The 19,507-nt window shown below is 38.7% G+C and overlaps 1 protein-coding gene across 6 annotated transcripts; it reads left to right on the plus strand.

The window, feature by feature from the left end:
* The first annotated feature begins 853 nt into the window (after positions 1–853).
* Positions 854–19,358, plus strand: piwil2 (piwi-like RNA-mediated gene silencing 2). 6 transcript variants are annotated; one of them, XR_007490396.1, is made up of 25 exons: positions 871–979; positions 1,558–1,607; positions 2,140–2,482; positions 2,553–2,658; positions 3,338–3,440; positions 4,237–4,418; positions 4,709–4,790; positions 4,950–5,060; positions 5,629–5,746; positions 6,843–6,967; positions 7,945–8,025; positions 8,097–8,210; positions 8,655–8,843; positions 11,921–12,005; positions 12,248–12,340; positions 12,523–12,663; positions 12,783–12,896; positions 13,413–13,601; positions 13,914–14,015; positions 16,003–16,119; positions 16,519–16,607; positions 16,683–16,788; positions 17,386–17,488; positions 18,002–18,109; positions 18,794–18,929. XR_007490396.1 is itself a non-coding variant. In XM_049762615.2 (25 exons), the coding sequence occupies exons 3-25, from the start codon at positions 2,168–2,170 to the stop codon at positions 18,948–18,950; spliced, it is 3,081 nt and encodes a 1,026-aa protein (XP_049618572.1). In that variant the 5' UTR covers positions 873–979; positions 1,558–1,607; positions 2,140–2,167; the 3' UTR covers positions 18,951–19,358. The 6 variants fall into 6 exon arrangements, 5 of the variants coding, with proteins under 5 accessions (XP_049618573.1, XP_049618572.1, XP_049618576.1 ...); XM_049762615.2 differs by having other exon boundaries at positions 873–979; positions 17,235–17,488; positions 18,794–19,358; XM_049762619.2 differs by having other exon boundaries at positions 873–979; positions 4,730–4,790; positions 17,235–17,488; positions 18,794–19,358.
* Positions 19,359–19,507: the final 149 nt, after the last annotated feature.

The raw sequence follows: 19,507 nt of genomic DNA on the forward strand, positions 1-19,507 counted from the left end.
GTTATATGGAAAGCTTTGATTAAAGGCTACTTTCATTGGCCCCAAAAAATTGCTTCATCCTTTGTGACTGAGGTACAGCTGACAGTACATTGAAAGCAAAGTCTTGTATAACAAACAATACAGTAGAATAAGAAGAAATGCAACTGGATTTCAGTTTATACATTTTATAAAACATGTTTAGAGAATTACACATGTAGATTTTGTGGTCTTTTATTAGTCTTGTCATGTCTTTCCTCGGTATCATATTGTTCTGTTCTTCATGTTGTCTGGACTTTCATTTTGGAATACATATATTGTCTGTATGTTCGTGTTTCCTTGCATATGCAGTGCAAATTAGTTATGATTATATGATACATAAATTATAAAATAATATAGGTCACCAAGTAAATGCACAAAAGGCCTTCGTGATGGTTTGGTTTGGTTTTAGATGGATTGCCGTTGTAGTTACTACTGTCTAACAATAGATGGCACCACATCCTCGGTCAAGTACGTATTTGTATGACACAAGAATTCAAATGTCAGACAAACTACGTTTGGTTTGGCTCCTTCATAATGTTTTAGTCATTAACGTGGTTGATGAATATTTTGTTACAATTAACAAAGCAAGTGCATATGCACTTGGGCAATTGTTTTATTCCATATTGAGTGTTTTGTGTGTGTGTGTGTGGGGGGGGGGGGGGGGGGGTAATTCCAGGTGCATTTGAAATATGTTGCACTACAAGAGTTGTTTTAGTTACTATTATTACTAATAATAATAATTGTCACCCTTCGAAAGGGTATTTTTACTTTAGGGGGCAATAAAGTCCATTACGACATTAATTGGCGGTGAATGATTGGCAGCTATTGTACACCAATGGTATACACCTCCTCCTATGAGATGGCCCAATAGCGCTTGAGGGCAGGTACAGTTCCCTCACTCACCTACTTTTAATGACGACGACAGTTGGAAGTTTGGTAAACGTTCTTCAGCCAACTAAGTGTGAGTTTTAACCTCCATAATACCGTTTTATTCCACTAACATATTGAAATTGGTTGGTTAGTTGAGTAAATACAAGTCAAGCAACCGTGACTTGTTGCTGACGTCGTCTTGATTAGCGGGCCTGATGTCTCCATAACCTTAATACTCAATTTGCTTCGTGGCGTCTCGGTTGTAGTAAGTTTGACAACGTATAAGAAATTTGTCGAAGAATATATTAATGTGTTTAATAACATTGAAACGTCGGGGAGGAATGGGACACGTTTGAAGTGATGGGGGAATCCGACCGGCGCTAGCGAAGTTAGATATATTTGGCGCCATATTTGATATAAATATTCCAACAAATTCGTTGTCCTTATTATTTACATTTCTACCCATCCGCACTCTAAAATTCAAAATTATTTATAGGAACGTGACAACAAATTACACCCATGTTACCGAAAAGAACTGGAATTAAGAAACAAAACCGTGTTCAACTTTTGTCTGTGTGCGGTTTTTAAGGTACAAGAGCAAAGAGAACCATAATCAATTGATATAAGCAAATGTAACGACTAAGTGTGTCATAAAAACTCTCTCTGCAGTGCGACCCCGGTCAGGCTGTTGATATCCTGCTGGAAGACTACTATTTAAAGTTAGGTGAAACAAATTTTACCGTAATGTATCATTTTCATCCTCAGTGTAGATATTTGATGAAACTTAGTCTGCATGTCCCAAAATATTTCAAAAGTGCGTTCTATATGTAGTTCTAAAGTAGCAGCTATCTTTCAACACTTTTAGTCTTGTGTGTGCGATAAACAGTAAAATACTGCATAAAAATTCATTCATCCATCCATTTTCAACAACGCTTATCTTGGTCACAGGAGCGTACTGGAGTTTATCCCTGCTGACTTTGATTATAACTTATCCCAGCTGACTTTGGGTGAAAAAGTGATCTACACCCTGAACATATGTTCACATACCAGATGGACTGAGGTTTCATTTAACATGGAACTTGAACACAAACACTTACACACACAAAAAATGTATTTCACCCCAAAATTCTAATTGAGCATTAAGATATACGGTGAGAACATAGCCTTAGTCACCGCAGGATACCATAATACCGCCCAATCCTCTAAAACATTAAGATTTATTAACAGGAATTTCTTCCCTTTGTGCTGCAGTTGAAAGGAAATATTTCAAGTGGACAAAATGGATCCAAAAAAGCCACCTGACTTCAGTAATATGGCGGGCATTCCTTGGCGGGGCCGTAGTAGAGGGCTTGCTGTAGCCAGAGGATTTTTCCCTCCTACTAATGTCCTACAAGTACAAGGCTCTGGTATACCTGCTGATGAGCCTTTAGCTGGACACGGTAGAGGACTTCAGTCTGACGATGGAGGACTTTTTGGAGTTAGAGTGGGGCCCTTTCCCTCATCAGAACCCAGGATAGGCATATCAAGAGGCACAGTCCTCGCTAGCACAGAGGTTCGGAAGGTACTTGCAGAAGCAGCCCCCACCAGGAAAGAGGTAATCGAAGACTGAAAAGTGTTTTGTCTCAGTATCATTTAAAAAAAACATCTATTTACTCTTTGTATAGGTTGACTCGCCGTCACGTGGTCAAGAACCTGCGCTGATTTCAATGTTCAGGGGAATAGGCTTTGAACCTTCAGTGGCCTCAAGAGGAAGAGGAACATTACGAATTGGTGTGTATACAACTGCCCCTCTAGGATTTAATTTTTGTGGTAATTGTAGTAGTGGATCAAAAAAAAAGATGTATCTGCTTGGTGCAATTTGGTGAAGTGGGTGCTTATCCATTTCATCCATAGGAATTATAAATACACCTTTTTGCTGTCGTGAAACACAATCCAACAATAAATACGGCCAGTTGCATCTCCAACTGTCAAACGATCACCTTAAAACACAGAGATGTATTTATTGCGTGTGTAAAAGCAAATGGATCACTCAGATCACAGCCTGTGCCATGGAGATGCTTGAACCTGAATATTTTTCTGATTGCCTATAATAGACTCCACCTTTGTGTTTCATCTATGAAATGGAGAGGATCGCAACACAGGGATGAGAATTTTCCGTGAATTTCCGTGTTTTTTTCTGTTGAAAGTATTTCCCTATTTGCTTGGCGGCTGGACATGCAATCAACAAACCACTCTTCTCCTCAGTGACCGTGTCACATATCCCTCCGCCCAGCAAAGCGGTGCCGCACATCAGCAGTCCACAGCCTTTTTACGAGTGTATAAGGAGTCCGTCCACTGTTCACCAATAAGGACAGAACTGATGGCAAACGCATTGCAAATTTCTAGGGAATTTTGTAGTTAGTCGTATCGTCACATTTTAACTGGCAATTCAATGCAATTATTTTTGCAGGAAGAGAAGCAGTCAGAGAGGTGGAAGAGTTAAAGCTGCCAATTCCGGATGTAGAAGCCAGTAGCCCACAGATTGGCCACCGCCAAGCAGTGATCGGCAGAGGGTAGGAATGACGAGAAGATTTTGCATTTGTTATGGTGCACCATTTTTTCATGCAGGACTGGAATCTATTTGCGGTAGTGGGTATCTGGCAGCAGGCCAGGGTCAAAGGCTGGCACAGGGGATGGTGGATTGGTTGGTTGCCCTTTAGAACTTGTGATTTTAATATATTGCTTATTTTAATGGAAGATATTGCTTCATTGAAAATAACAAAATTCAACAATACTTAATTTGTAACGTATGATAAATTAAAAATTGAATAAATGTTGACGTCAAATCAAGCACATAGCAAGTTTGAATAAATACAAAATGAAGGTAATGTGTGCTGTCAGCTATTATCCCACTGATTTTTATTGATGTTTTATAGTTTTTGCCATGGTATCATTTCAGTACCTCTATTGAGGTACTTAGCGCAGGTATGGTTTTGAGGTAAGATATTTGTTGTGGAAACACTTGTAACAGCACAATTTTCATCCAAGTCTTCGTGTAAACATGTTAGTTACAGCGGAGAGTAACCAACTATGAACAGCATATTAATTGTTACAGTTTACTCTATAGTAATACTGATTGGACCCCAAAATAATAACACACCATAAGCAAAATTCAATAGTATGTCATTTGTTGAATTTAAGATTTTCACGTCATTTTGTCTAAGTTTTGAAGTTGGTGTTTAATGTAAGATACACCGTACCAATTGCATATCCACTAAATATTTTTCCCATTATTAATGAAGTGTCAATTATGCTGGGTTATCGCTATGAGTTGTATTAAAGCCTGGCATGGCCTATGAACTGTTGCAGATTTCTTGGCCGAGAAATTTCTCCAAGCATGATGGTGGGAGTTGGAAGAGCATTAAATCCTGCGCTTGGACTGGGACAAAGATGTCCTTTACCTCTTTCCTCCCTTCCTCTCAAAAGTGTTCAGGCTGGTTCTCTTACCTCTGAGGCAACAGCATGCCATCCCTCCGAGACCTCTGACACAGGTAATAAGCCTAAACGTTTGAAAACCACTTAGGGAGCAGAGCATCCAATGCATTAACATATTCTATCATAGATGGGACTTGAAAAATGTTTCATTCACTATATTAGTAATAAAGGGTTAATGAATCCCTTTTCGTACTCGGGCCAAGTAAGCAATAATCTATCCTAAATTAGGTCATATTACATCCATTCATTATCACATCAATTAAAACAAAACTACAATCCTTAAACTAAGAAAAAGAAATACTTGTGTAACAATTTACTAATTGTTTACCAATACAATTCTGTGAAGAAATTGTGTCCATTGTTCAAGCGGCCCAAGACCCTGTGGCTACTGCACCAGGAAAGAAAGAATTGAAAATGGAGGCAGTCCAGTAAGATTACTTTTTTACCTCTAACTCTTGTTACGAGTTTAAATGCTTTCGCTATCCCTTTTGGTCCTGTGAGCAAAGTGTTATCCATTTGGTAATAACTATTAAATTATCTGAATGTCATTGATCTAAATATTTTTGTATGTGTGTTTTCTTGGTCAGCCTGCCACTCAACAAGGCTGGATCAAAAGGAACTCCAGTAACTATTGGCTCAAATCATGTTCCAATTAACTGCAAGAACAAAGCTGTTTATCAGTACCATGTCACATTTACGTAAGTAATTTTGATCTCGGACTTCTTTGTACTTCAGCAGACAAAACAGCATTAGTCAATGTGCGTTTGTACACTCTTCTACAAGTTTTATGGAAATATACCATATAGCTCAGTGGCCTAGTAGTAGAGTGTCCGCCCTGAGACTGGAAGGTTGTGGGTTCAAACCCCGGCCGGGTCATACCAAAGACTATAAAAATGGGACCCATTGCCTCCCTGCTTGGCACTCAGCATTAAGGGTTGGAATTGGGGGGTTAGATCACCAAATGATTCCCGAGCGCGGCACCGCTGCTGCTCACTGCTCCCCTCTCCCCCAGGGGATGGATTAAAATCACATGGGGATGGGTTAAATGCAGAGGACAAATTTCACCACACCCAGATGTGTGTGTGACGATGATCATTGGGACTTTGACTTTTATGTAATTTATCGACCTATGATGATGTCCAATGACATGAAGATTCACTTTTGGATGACTGAGCTTTCATTCTCTCGATACACTGTATTCTTTTTCACGTATATACATGTGTCTGAAAATATTTGTGACAATTTGTACATCCACTCTTTTCCCAGACCAAATGTTGAATCCATGTCAATGCGCTTCGGAATGATGAAAGAGCACTCCTTGACCACAGGAGAAGTTACAGCTTTTGATGGTTCTATACTCTACCTTCCCCTACAACTGAAGAATGTAGGTATTAATTTAGGAGCACATGCCAGTGTATTATTTATGATCTGCCTATATATTAGTATTTACCTTCCCTACTAACGAAGCCAAGTGCTCGACTCCATTATGTCTGATCAGATTTTCCTGTAAGATTATTCTATAATCTAAGGCAGGGGATAGCTATTTTTTTCCTATTGCATTTTCATCAGGCAAACCTGTTGTAACAAAATCAAAAGATAATATTCTGGTTTTGTCATGGTATTGATGTAACTGATACTAATTGAAACATTGTCCAAGTAAGTTTTGGTTTAATACGGGAAGGTTCACGGTACGTGGTCTGTTCACTAATTTGAGTACGTCATATATTTCTTGCTTATAGCATTGGAAAAACGATACTGGTTATTAACAGTGACCCCTTTGCTTAAAGCGTACCAGTGGGGTTCAGATGAAAAATATATATCTGGTGTATCAAGGAAAACTCTATCCAAATGTGTTTTTGGTTACTACATTGATTGTATTCAAGCAAGCTTGTAAGAGCTCTGCAAAACTATTTGTCAAGACGCCTTTACTGCAGCCATGTTGCTTGGGAGAAGAGGAGCCGTGACGTAGCGCCATTGTCAGCCGTCATGGCTCGGCCGCCTCCTCAATACACTTGCGTTCAATACGCCCTTTTCCCGTTCATAGCCTCGTGAATCCGAGTCATTCTCACAACCAAAACATCTCCCAATTACTGAACTAAATTTGATAGGTTGCAATTTTTGAGAAAATGAAGGTACTGACTCGAAGAGCAAACGCGATAGAATTTTAGAGTTGGGCTTAACATGTAGATACCCCAATTCTGCAACTAGTTGTCATGGTCACCAAATTAGTACTAAACTCTGACGTAACAGTAATGTAGTGAAGTGAGCAACAGATTATTCGTGGCCATAGTGTGTTTTTTGTCTTAAGCTTTGGAACTTGACACCATTTTTGAAAATTAAATTATTTCACTTTTTCAGCCTTGCTGCACCCTCCCTGAAATAGTTGGGAGCCTGTTTTAGTCTCAGACTACAATTTGAGGGTTGTTCATATTGTTAAATTGTAAATGTATGTCTTAAAGTAAAATTTGGTTAATTCACAGGAGGTGGTTCTTACGAGTTTGAGAAGAACCGACAATGAAGAAATCAAAATCCAAATACAGATGACAAAGATATTGCCACCCAACTCTGAGCTATGCATCCCACTCTACAATGTCGTTCTCCGGAGGTACACTTTTGAATTTAAAGACCAAATGTGAAGTAAACTTGGCCAACTATATTTTAACGGCTAAAATCATTTTAAGCATACTTTTGTTTTTCAATGCAACTCACCCAGGTTCTTAATTAGACCCATAGCAACGCGCTTAACAACGAAAATGCACGTTTGCAATTTCCGGTGAGTGACGTCGTTTCAAAAAGGCTGAGTGCCAGTCAGTCATTGTACTGCACTGTTGATTGTCCCGTTCACTGCTCTATTCCATTGTTATCGCTTGATGTGGCAAAATGCATCAGAGCTGTGTGGCCATATATTGATATTGTTTGAGTAGCCATCAGATAATTTAGTATGGGCACATACTAAATAGATCAGTTTGGTTTTATCAAAGCAAATGTATTTCACCGTGGTGTCAACGAGTGTTCTTTATGAGAACCATTTTGCTTATGATAAAGGGTTTGCAAAAACATAGGCGTGATTGCAAACAGTTTTAAAAAAAAATGTCTGCTGTCTTGCCTTACCAATGACAATGTAGGACACCAACCCGCTATGACTCTGCTCTGTGCTAGCAGAATAGAAACGTATCATGCTTAATTTAGAACATGGCACAGCCTCAAATTTCAAACAATAAAGCTAGGCTGATAACCACAGCCTATATAACTTAGTGCTCTTCAAATCTCAATGGTCTCGCCTCCACTTGATGTCCGGTGTTCTCCCAAAATGACAACCAGTTCAGGGTGTCTGCCACCTACTGCCGATGACTGCTGGGATAGGCTTCACCACACCCGTGACCCCCGTGGGGACAAGCGGTGTAGAAAATGGATGGATGGAATGTATGAACTAGAAATTACTTTTTCGTGCTTTCTATTTTGTGTTATGTTAAATTAGTTGTGAGACGAAATGATCAAATTCGTCATTTTCTGAAAAGTACTTCAAACTTTAAAATGTCTTGGTTTTTTAAAACAAAAAAAATGTCTTTCCTCTGATTCAAGGGTCATGAAAATGATTGGATTGAAGCCAGTCGGGAGAAATCATTATAATCCAGAAAATGCAGTAGTTCTTGACAAACATCGGTATGTAGTATCTTGAAATGCTACCATAAAGAGGCTTTGTTCAAATCTGTTCAAATAAATGTGTTTTATAGGCTGCAGGTATGGCCAGGCTATTCAACATGTATCAAACATACAGATGGAGGTCTGTACCTGTGTGTTGATGTCTCCCACAAAGTCTTGCGGAATGACTCTGTGCTGGAAGTCATGTGAGTTAATGCAAGATTATTAACACAAAACAGATAAATCATTTGAATGGTAGATTTAAATATTTATTTGATGTTGACCAAATGACAAAAGAACATCTGAACTTGAGAGAATACCATCTTCAAAGTGAAAAAGGTAGACATTTCTTTAGTTGTGCTTAGAATATAACATTATTGTTTGGATATTTGTTTGAGTGGTACTTCGTTACATTCCGTAAATTCAGTATTGTTCAACTGTTGAAGTGTGTTTTTGAAGCTGCACCGTATTCAAAGAACGACACACTGTTTGTAAATGCTCTCTGACAAATAATGCACCAACCTGTTGGATCATCAATTGGTCAAATGATTATTGATTGTTGAGACAAAGCAAAGCTGTCTTTCAAAATACTTAAAGTACAAATGGGCATGTAATTTAAAACTTACATTTGACATGTTTTCTCCTGACAGGAATATTCTCTACCAACGAAGCAAAGAGAAATTTAGAGACGAATGCACTAAAGAACTTGTTGGAAACATCATTATCACCCGCTACAATAACCGGACTTACCGCGTTGATTCCATTGAGTGGGATAAATCACCCAAAGACACCTTCACTTTGATGGATGGCACAAAAACCACTTTTGTGGACTACTACAGGTGTGACAATTGTCTTTGAGGTCATCATTGAGCAGGGAAAGTAAACATTGAAACGTGGCTTAAAGTACTGCGGCATATATACACCAGAATTCCAGTGCATACATTTTTTGCGTAAGATACAACTTATATCTGCGTGTTCTTCCTCACTCAAGCAAATCAAATGACAAAATTTACCAATAATGTGACAATATGGCACACAATGATTTCAAAGTATTATAGACATTATAGAAATAGAAAATCATTATAGACATTACAGAAATAGAATGATCCTCACATGCATGCGACTTTACAGATAGTGATACCTCTACTTACGAACACCTATACTTACAAACTCTTCGAGATACAAACTGGAGCCTCGCAATACTTTTGCATTTTCTTACGAACCAAATTCGGACTTCCGAACCGGTTACCAGGTGCTCCCACCCACCTGTTCATCTTGGCCAGTAACGTTTTTTTGGCAGGAGCAACACAGGAGCAGCATTTTTTCATGTCACGTATAATTACAACATTTTGCACCGCAAACGTTTTCTATTTTTCATATTACTGTGTGGGGAATTGGCAATTTAGCGCCCCCTTCAGCTGCAGGCCGGGCTGACTAGCCTGAGGCTAGTGAGGAGTTCGTTATTAGGCCTACTTATTGGCTTGTGATCAGCCCGGAATGTTCACATCTGAAGCTAGTTTTTTATTGGTTATTTAATTAATAATTCTTTTTTTTTTCCCCCTACCGTTTCTACTTACAAACCGGATCGCAGAACAAATTAAATTCGTAAGTAGAGGTATCTGTATTAACATACCGTATTTTCCGGACTATAAGTCGCTCCGGAGTATAAGTCGCACCAGCCATAAAATGCCCCAAAAAGTGAAAAAAAACATATATAAGTCGCTCCGGAGTATAAGTCGCATTTTGGGGGCAATTTATTCGACAAAATCCCACACCAAAAACAGTCATGAACGAGCAACAACAGGCTAAACGATAGCAACAACAGGCTAAACGATAGGTATGCTAACGTGACAAACACAAACAAAGAGCTGAGAACGGGCCTGACGTAACATATAGAGTGATTAAGGACAACTATTACATGAATAACATGTTTATAAAACCATCAGTGTCACTCCAATTCATTAAATAGCAACAACAGGCTAAACGATAGGTATGCTAACGTGACAAACTCAAAGAAAGAGCTGAGAACGGGCCTGACGTAACATATAGAGTGATTAAGGACAACTATTACATGAATAACATGTTTATAAAACCATCGGTGTCACTCCAATTCATTAAATAGCAACAACAGGCTAAACGATAGGTATGCTAACTTGACAAACACAAACAAAGAGCTGAGAACGGGCCTGACGTAACATATAGAGTGATTAAGGACAACTATTACATGAATAACATGTTTATAAAACCATCGGTGTCACTCCAATTCATTAAATCCATCGATCGATCTTTGTCAACAATGGGTGCGCACGGCTGAGGGCGCTTGCGCTTCAAAATATTCCACAGGCTCATATAACGATAGATAAACTATATTTTAAATAACTATAATACAAGCCAATAATATTATCAAACCATCCGTGCACTTTAATTCCATTAAATCCATCGATCAAATTCCTCGTCCTTTGTCAACATCGCCGCGCGTGCGCCCTGACGTCACCCTCGTCTTTATTCCACAGATCTACTATATAACTATATTGTAGCATTAACAAAGTACAAGGATAGACGTAGGTTTGGTAAACGGCTCTTTATTAAACAAAACAAACTTCCAAGCGTGTGGCGGCGTGGACTTCCAGACAGACCGGGCGTGCGTAATGGCCATGTCCGAGCCCCGCGCACCGTTCGCGGACAACCACTCGGCCGATCGTCGGCCCCCGACTCAGTAGAGACCGGGCGTGCGTAAAAGCCATAATAGTTTTTCAAACCTTCTATGTCACTCCAAATCCTTAATTCCTTCAAACTCTTTGTCCTCCGTGTCACTTAGAAATGATCACCGCTAATGATGCCGGTCGTCCTTGTGTGGGCACGTTTGTATGTAAACAACCGGCGCGCCGCGCTACTGACGTCACTTGAAATAGTAATCCATTGGTACATCACGGTTCTCCAAACTTTCTTTCTGCTGCTCGATTACTGTTTTCAGCTGCATATTTTACAACTTGAAGTTTGTAACCTGCAAAATATGAGTTTCTTTTTGGTGCCATTTTTCTTAAGCCCACCCAGTTGATGAGTCACGGCCAACGGTAAAATTTAGAGCGCCCTCATCCAGTTTCGTCTGAAAATATAATTTTTTTTGGTTGTTTTATCAAAGTCAAAGTCTGCTTTATCGTCGATATATTTTTTTTATATACTAAGACACACAAAGAGATTGAAATTACATTTCCTCTATCCCTCGGTGAGATAGTACACATATGCATACAAGCAACACAAAAAAAACCAAGAAGGCACTAACAATGAATAAATAAGAGTATTGAATAAATGATAAATAAACAAATAATAATAAATAATAATAATAAATATAAGAGGAGCAAAAATGGAGCAAGTGTACATACAGCAGACAGTGGACTTGGATATGGTGCTTTAAAGTGTTAATTGCTTTATTTGATGTTTTCTCTATTTTTTATGTTTTGAATATGTTCAAGATAAAGAAATAAAAGCATGTGAAGTGATCAACTATACTAAAAATAACATGGGAAGTGGTCAACTATACTTGTAAGTGATGTCTTAATGATCAAGTAAAAATTTGTGAAAAAAAAACATATATAAGTCGCTCTTGAGTATAAGTCGCCCCCCCATCCAAACTATGAAAAAAACCGCGACTTATAGTCCGGAAATTACGGTACATACATTGTGTTACAGCTTTTGAGGTGTGCCAACAGAGTCAACAACAAACCCTAACTACAAAGGCCCAGTTGTTCAAAACTTTTTTTTAACCACCGGTTAAGTAGATTCAACCGATCTTTAATTTTAATGGCACATGATTAACTTTGATGGTGCATTTAACTAACAGCGTGATTAATCATGTTTTGAACAATACCTATTCATTGATCAATTAACTTGATCTTTTATTGTCTATTAATCATAGCAAGCACTATGGAATTATTATTAAAGAAATGGACCAACCTCTTCTCATGCATAAACCAAAAGAGCGTTCCAAGCCGGGTGGAAAGGTAAAGGTTTTCAATTTCTGTTTATTAACTCAATACCACGAATGTAACATGTTTTTCTTGAGTCTTTTGACACTGTTCAAATATAAATCTGCAAGGAAATGTAAATGAACGTCAAATGTCAGTACTTAGAAACAGCAAATTGAGTGACGTGGCCAAACATGACTTAATGGAATATCATTTTAATGAAAAAGAATGACTTACACTGATTTCACACTGAATACTTTATTACTTATTATTTTCAGCAAGTCATTACTGGAGAAATCTTAATCGTTCCTGAGCTTTCGTTCATGACTGGGATCCCAGAAAATATGAAGAAGGATTTCAAAACAATGAAGGTACATTTGATCAGAATTTCTTATTTCAGACACAAACAAAAGTATTTAAAGCACAATTTTAATTTGTTTTTTACGTAGTTCTCGGTTAAACTATTGTTCTTAGCTTGTGTAAACTTTAAGTACTCTCAAAGGTATCTGTCATTGGCTGGCCACTATTAAAAATTAGAATTTAAATATTTTAGGACCTGACCATGCACATTAATTTGAATGGCGACCAGCACACCCTTTCAATAAAGCAACTTCTGAAGAACATAAGCGCTAACCCCGACAGCCAAAAAGAAGTCACCAAGTGGAACCTTGAATTTGCCCCGGAAATACTGCAAGTAAGTTATACTACTGACAATGAGAATATTTTTCTGGAAGTATACCTATGTTAAACTATACGTTCACTTGTCAACCCAGATCTGCTTGATGAAGTGGAATTTTATTTTCACTCTTTCAGGTAAAGGGTAGAATTCTGCCTCTTGAAACCATCTGTGTACAAACATCGTCGTTTACAATCGGTGCTGATGGATCGTGGTCCAGAGATGTTGTGAGGGTTGCTTCAATTAGCTCAGTAAGTAACTGGGACATCTGATAACTACTTTTTGATTAAAAGACAAAACTTCGCTTAAAATAATTTTAATTTCATTTCATGATTATAGTGATCGCCCTAACTTCGATGTCAGATTTTTTTATTATGGTCTGAGTTGCATTGCGTTATTCTTGGTCATAGTCTTGGTACCTTTGCTTACAAGTGGGGCTGCAGCAAACAATGTTTTTGATAATGAATGAATTAATTTGATCCAATTCAATGATTCAATATTTTTTACTGTTGCGTGGCATATATTTAAAGTGTCATTATTTGAATCTAACATGCATTAATTATGATTAATTTACTGTTATGGCTATAAACAGGAAAATAGCCGCAAATACATATTAATCACTGTTTTTGTGATCAAACACAAAGATCTGCTTTCATGGTAACGACATGAAATTTGAAACTGTAATGCTTAAGTTGAACATTGCTTATGTTTTAGCTCAGTCAGGTTTGTTTTGGTCGTTGGTATTCATTGTCAAATCAATCTCTTAGGTCCCCCTAAAAAAATGGGCCATTTTCTACCCTTGCCGCTATGCAGACCATGCTGAAGAGTTTATTTCAACCTTGAACAAGGTGGGTGGGCCTCTCGGGGTGCAAGTGGCTCATCCTGTGTGTGTAGAGCTGAGGGATGATCGCACAGAATCATATGTCAAAAGCATCCACTCTCAGCTCACTAGTGAGGTAAGACATGCATTTTAACAATAGACATTCTGCTTACGATTCTCTGCTAATTTTAACCTTTTTTTTTTTTAATCAAGTTGTTCCATAATTTTAAGATGTACTGTAAAATGACTGGGACAATTTTACTATTGAAATGATTGTGGTATTTAGATTCATGATTTCTTATGGCGAGAGTAAATTGAAAACCCCAAAATTCCGATTTTGATGATTCTTGTTTGTAAATGAACACAATATATTCTAGCTGTGTTGAAAAAAAAAAAAAAAAAAAAACATTTAAAGACAATGTCTTACATTTTTAATTCTTGTTCATAGCCTACTTTGCAGCTTGTAGTGTGCTTCCTGGTAGGGAACAGAGAAGATCTCTACAGTGCCATCAAGAAGCTCTGCTGTGTTAAAAGTCCCATCCCATCCCAGGTATCATACAGTAGCTAAAAAAACAAGTGACAAACTTGAAATCATAGTTATAGAGATTAAAGTTAAAGAGTTGTCCCTCAGATTAAGTCATTGATTGGCTGAACTGCTGTACAAGAAAAAACATATCGTGCTTTAGATTCCATTTTGGGATGTGGCTTTGACGTGAAAAAAGTGAATGCTGTGAATACCTTGTGGTTGCACTATAATAGGGGTCACCATCCTTTTTACTCAAATTACCTTTACTCATGGTATTCTGTGGCATTAATAATTATCGTAATTTTCGGACTATTAAGTCGCACCGGAGTATAAGTCGCACCAGCCATAAAATGCACAATCCAGTGAAAAAAAACATATATACGTAAGTCGCATCGGAGTATAAGTCGCACGTTTGGGGCAAATTTATTTGTCAAAATCCAACACCAAGAACAGACATGAACCAGCAACAACAGGCTAAACGATACGGTATGCTAACGTGACATATACACAAACGAGGAGCTGAAAACGGGCCTGAGTAACATTCAGAGTTATTCAAATAAGTATTACATAAAAAGCACGTTTATCAAACCATCTGTGTCACTCCAATTCATTAAATCCATCGATCGTCCTTTATGTAAACAATGCCGCGTATGTGCCACATATGCGCCGTCGACGTCGGACTCGTAAGTTGCATTTCTAATTATTCCACAGACCCATATAACGATATATTAAGTATATTTCAAATATCTATCATATAACAACAATATTATCAAACCATCTGTTTCATTCCTAATCATTAAATCCATCGATCAAATTCCTCATCCTTTATGTCAACAACGCCGCACAGATCTAGTATACAACTATATTGTAGCGTTAACAAAGTACCAGGAAACACGTGGGTTTGGTAAACGGCTCTTTATTTAACAAAACAAGAGTTCAACGAGCCAACAACTACTAAACTGTAACGATAAAAACATATACAAGTTGCTACACGAAATAAAATATATCAAATAACTATAACATAAATACGTTTTTCAAACCTTGTGTCACTCCAAATCATTAAATCCTTCAAACGTGGGGCCCTTCGTCATCCCGTGATAGAATCCTTTGTCCTTATGTAAACACCGCCGCGCTGCTAACGTCACTTGCAGGTCAAATGACAGTAATCCCTTGCTACATTGCGGTTCGTTTATCGCGGTTTCACTACATCACGGATTTTGTGATGTCTAGTACACTTATACTACACTCATTAATAAGCTGGTTGTGGGCCACTGTTGTACGGCACCGCTTGGCTGAGCGGAGGGATATGTGACCAGACACATGGTCACTGGGGAGAAGAGTGGTGTGTTGATCGCATGTCCGTCCGCCAGGCAAATAGTGCCGCCCAATTGACACAAACAAGAGACAGAACGAGATTAAGATGGACATTACTGGTGAAAGGAAGTTTTTATACACAAATCCTCATTATGGGGGACAAATGCATATGATGCTGCTTTTACGTTAAAGGCAGGTGGTTTGGCTCTTAACAAAGGAACGAGAGCTACTCATGTACTATAGAGATTTCCTCTTGCCACTAGAAGGTACTGGGCTATTGGTGATGACATTTTGTTGTGTCACCCATTTCTCCGGAGCTATACGTGTAGTTCATATCGCATTGCCAACTTTACCCCAGTAAGTGGTCCCATTTTATTTATTATTAGTGTGTTGCTAGTGTTCCCTGCACATTAAGTTTATTATGGTCGTTGATGAGATTTATACGTTTGTTTGCAAAAGTCCTTCATCTCTGTCTAAACGTTATATTAACAAAAGGTATGCGTCCAAAAAGAACCATTTCTTTCCTGTCAATCTTCGCTTATATTCTCTTACAAATGGTAATTAAACATTAAAACACCTGCGGTTTATAGTCCGGTGCATCTTATATAGATGAACAAACCTAGATTTTCCCCTAATTTTAGCCATTCTGGTTTATAGTCCAGGAAATACGGTAACTTTGTTTTGTTTTGTTTGCTAGGTTATCAACATCCGGACAATTTCCCAGCAACAGAAGTTAAGGAGTGTGGCCCAAAAAATACTCCTGCAAGTGAACAGCAAATTAGGAGGAGAACTTTGGACTGTCAATGTCCCTTTGGTAAGCCCCGTGCTTATCAACAGCCACAGTGTTTGTGTGCGGGCGAGAGAGAGAGAGAGAGAGGGAGAGAGAGAGAGAGAGAGAGAGAGAGAGAGAGTGGGCATGTGCATATTTGTGTTAAATGTAGATACGTATGTATGTGTATGTTTGTTTTGGCAATCTAAAGTGAAACAAAATGTTGTTTTTTCTAAAACCTTTTGACCACTAATGAGACCAAGCCAAAAGTGTTGCAACAAAGCATTAGTTTGAAAGTGTGTGCATTTATACAACCAAGAGATTGTAACTGATTCAATTTTACTCTTAAAAGAAAAAAGTTTTTTTTGAGTTGTACAGATTGTCATAATGGTGAAAATGTCTTGGTCACATTCGCACAAATTTATTTTTGCAAAAACCTCATAGAAAAAAATAATGGTGGTTGGAGTTGATGTCCACCATGACACCAGCAAGAGTCGCCGATCAGTCATGGGCTTTGTTGCAAGCACAAACAAGTAAGTCTTTTTCATTGTTTATTGGTTTCAAATCAATGTCCATCCCTACGTTGTTGTTTTTTGTTTGTTTTTTAGCTCACTGACTCGCTGGTATTCAAGAGTAACTTTCCAAGGACCCAATGAAGAAATCATCAATGGTTTTACAGTTTGCTTGTTGGATGCACTGCACAAGTATCATGAGGTAACACAAAGAAAATTAAAAATTAAACAACAATTTAAGAGTATGAAATACATGGATGTATATAGCATTTAGAAGAATGCACATATTTTTATTAACATTTTTATGAGTGCTTACAGTTACCAACGTGTCGAACAGTGAACTGACTAAATAATTTGTATTGAACCAAAATGGTTGAACCGATCGGTTGCTTTGGTCAAAAACCGTCCCCATGATTTACAAATCCTCTTTTGCTTGTTGCGGTCTGGATTTTTATCGGCCAAGGTTAACAGAGCCAATTACTACATACTGTGTTGTATACTTTGCGGTGTTATTTGGAAAAGACATATACTTTGCAATGTTATTTGGAAAAGATGTGTGTGTGTGTGTAATATAACATTTTAAGGACAATATTTTACTGCTTAATTGCTACAGTGTTTCCAATATATATATATAAAACTTCTACATAGGTCAACCATTACTTGCCAGAAAGGATTGTGGTGTATCGGGATGGCGTGTCAGCTGGTCAACTCAAGATGGTTGAGCAGCATGAGATCCCACAGCTAATCAAATGCTTCGAGACGTTTCCCAGCTATGAGCCCAAGCTTGTCTTTATTGTAGTCCAAAAGAGAATCAGCACTACCCTCTATTCATGTGCTGGAAGCAGCTTTGGCGCGCCTTCACCTGGAACTGTTCTGGATCACACACTCACTCAGAAAGACTGGTCAGTGCATTTTTTTGTTTATTTGTTACTGCCAGTTTTGTTTTACTACTGTACCGTATTTTCCGCACCATCAGATGCTTCGGGTTAAAAGGAGCAGACTCAATTCCGGGTGCTTTTCTGTACTTAATCCACAGATAGGTCGCACCGCATTATAGGGTGCATACATTTCATGACTTGCGGTAAAAAAAAAAAACCATCACAGGAGCAATGCAGTGAGTTCAGTCGTACATTATTCTATTTAATCATGTACTGTATTGTACTCATGTTGTTAATCGATATTACCGTATTGGCCCGAATATAAGACGACCTTTATTATAAGACGACCCCCTCTTTCTCAAGTTTGAAAAAAGACTTTTTGGCCCCATCTAGCGTTGTGAATGTTACCATGTGTTGTATTTAATAGCTATGATGTGTCAGAAAAAAAGTACACGTTTCTGATTCTAACCCTTAATTCAGAAAAGTGCTGTCACAAAGTTACAAGTCTGTCTTCCCCCTGATATCCACACACTGCAGGGTGGACTTCTACCTGATGGCACATCACATTCACCATGGATGTGGACTTCCTACCCACTACATTACCCTCTACAATACAGCGAACCTGATGCCTGACCATCTGCAAAGGTGTCCACTTACACAAACATGAGAATAGAATAGAATAGAATAGAATAGAATAGAATAGAATAGAATAGGTGAGTAGTCACCCCCTCCATGAGTAGTCACCTTCTCGTGGTGGAGGTGTTTGCGTGTCCAAATGATCCTAGGAGCTAAGTTGTCTGGGGCTTTATGCTCCTGGCAGGGTCAATATTGGCAAAATGGTCCTAGGTGAAGGGCCAGACAAAGCACGGCTCACACAAACCCCTTATGTTGACTACAATAAATGGATTTGGTTTTCCCTCGCCCGGACGTGGGTCAACAGGGCCTCTCTCTGGAGCCAGGCCTGGAGTTGGGGCTCGAAGGCAAGCGTCCGGTGGCCGGGCCTCCGCCCATGGGGCCCGGCCGGGCACAGCCCAAAAAGGAAACGTGGGTCCCCCTTCCCATTGGCTCACCACCTTTGGGAGGGGCCAAAGGGGTCGGGTGCAAAGTGAGCTGGGCGGCAGCCAAAGGTTGGGGGCCTTGGCGGTCCGATCCCCGGCTACAGAAGCTGGCTCTTGGGACGAGCTAATGTGCGAGGCAGAAAAGTCCGAATGTGTAACCACAGTTTACTATGCCTCATTCTGCTTTACTGCTATAAATTGTCAGACATTTTTAGTCATTGTACTGCTTCAAAGGCTTATTTTAATTGCATTGATTTTTATACACCAACAGGCTGACCTTCAAGATGTGCCATTTGTACTGGAACTGGCCAGGCACTATTCGCGTTCCAGCCCCATGCAAATATGCACACAAACTGGCTTACCTTTCAGGACAGTACCTCCATTCAGAACCCTCCATCCAGCTGGCCGACAAGCTTTTTTTCCTTTGAAACACACAAACTATTTTCCTGCGAGTTATTGTTAACCAGTTATGGTGTGAAAGGAAAGAAATGTTTGAAAAAAAATTGTTTTAAAAAATTATTTAAAAAAAACTTAGAATTCGAGTTGGAAGTCTTACTGTAGGATTTTTGTTATTCACTCTAACCTTAAATGGCATCTTACTAGCCATGGATAGCCTCAGCATCCGAGATGAATAAAGACAGGATAGGAACTGGACGAAATGCAAGCTTTACATTTTTGGGGAAGCTTTTTTTCCTTTAAAACACGCAAGCTTTATTTTCCTGTTGAAACACCAGTTATGGTTTCAAGAAATATGTGAGTTATTATTAACCAGTTATGGTGTGAAAGGAATGAAAATGCTGTTTGAATAAAATTGCTAAAAATAATTTTTAAAATTGGATACGAGTTTGAAGTCTTACTGTAGGATTTTTGTTTTTAACACTAACCCGAAATGGTGTCTTACTAGCCGTGGATAGCCTCAGCATCTGAGATGAATAAAAACAGGATAGAAACTGGATGAAATCCAAGCGCTACCTTTTAGGGCAAC

The sequence above is a fragment of the Syngnathus scovelli genome, chromosome 3 (genome assembly GCF_024217435.2).
Source record: "Syngnathus scovelli strain Florida chromosome 3, RoL_Ssco_1.2, whole genome shotgun sequence".
NCBI lineage: Eukaryota > Metazoa > Chordata > Actinopteri > Syngnathiformes > Syngnathidae > Syngnathus > Syngnathus scovelli.

Bases quoted from the DNA above. Each gene is read 5' to 3' on its own strand.
- piwil2 (XM_049762616.2), top strand. From the start codon at position 2,168: ATGGATCCAAAAAAGCCACCTGACTTCAGTAATATGGCGGGCATTCCT. The intron at 14,016-16,002 runs GTATCATACAGT...TTTGTTTGCTAG, and splicing joins AAAGTCCCATCCCATCCCAG to GTTATCAACATCCGGACAAT. The intron at 16,608-16,682 runs GTAAGTCTTTTT...TTTGTTTTTTAG, and splicing joins TTTGTTGCAAGCACAAACAA to CTCACTGACTCGCTGGTATT.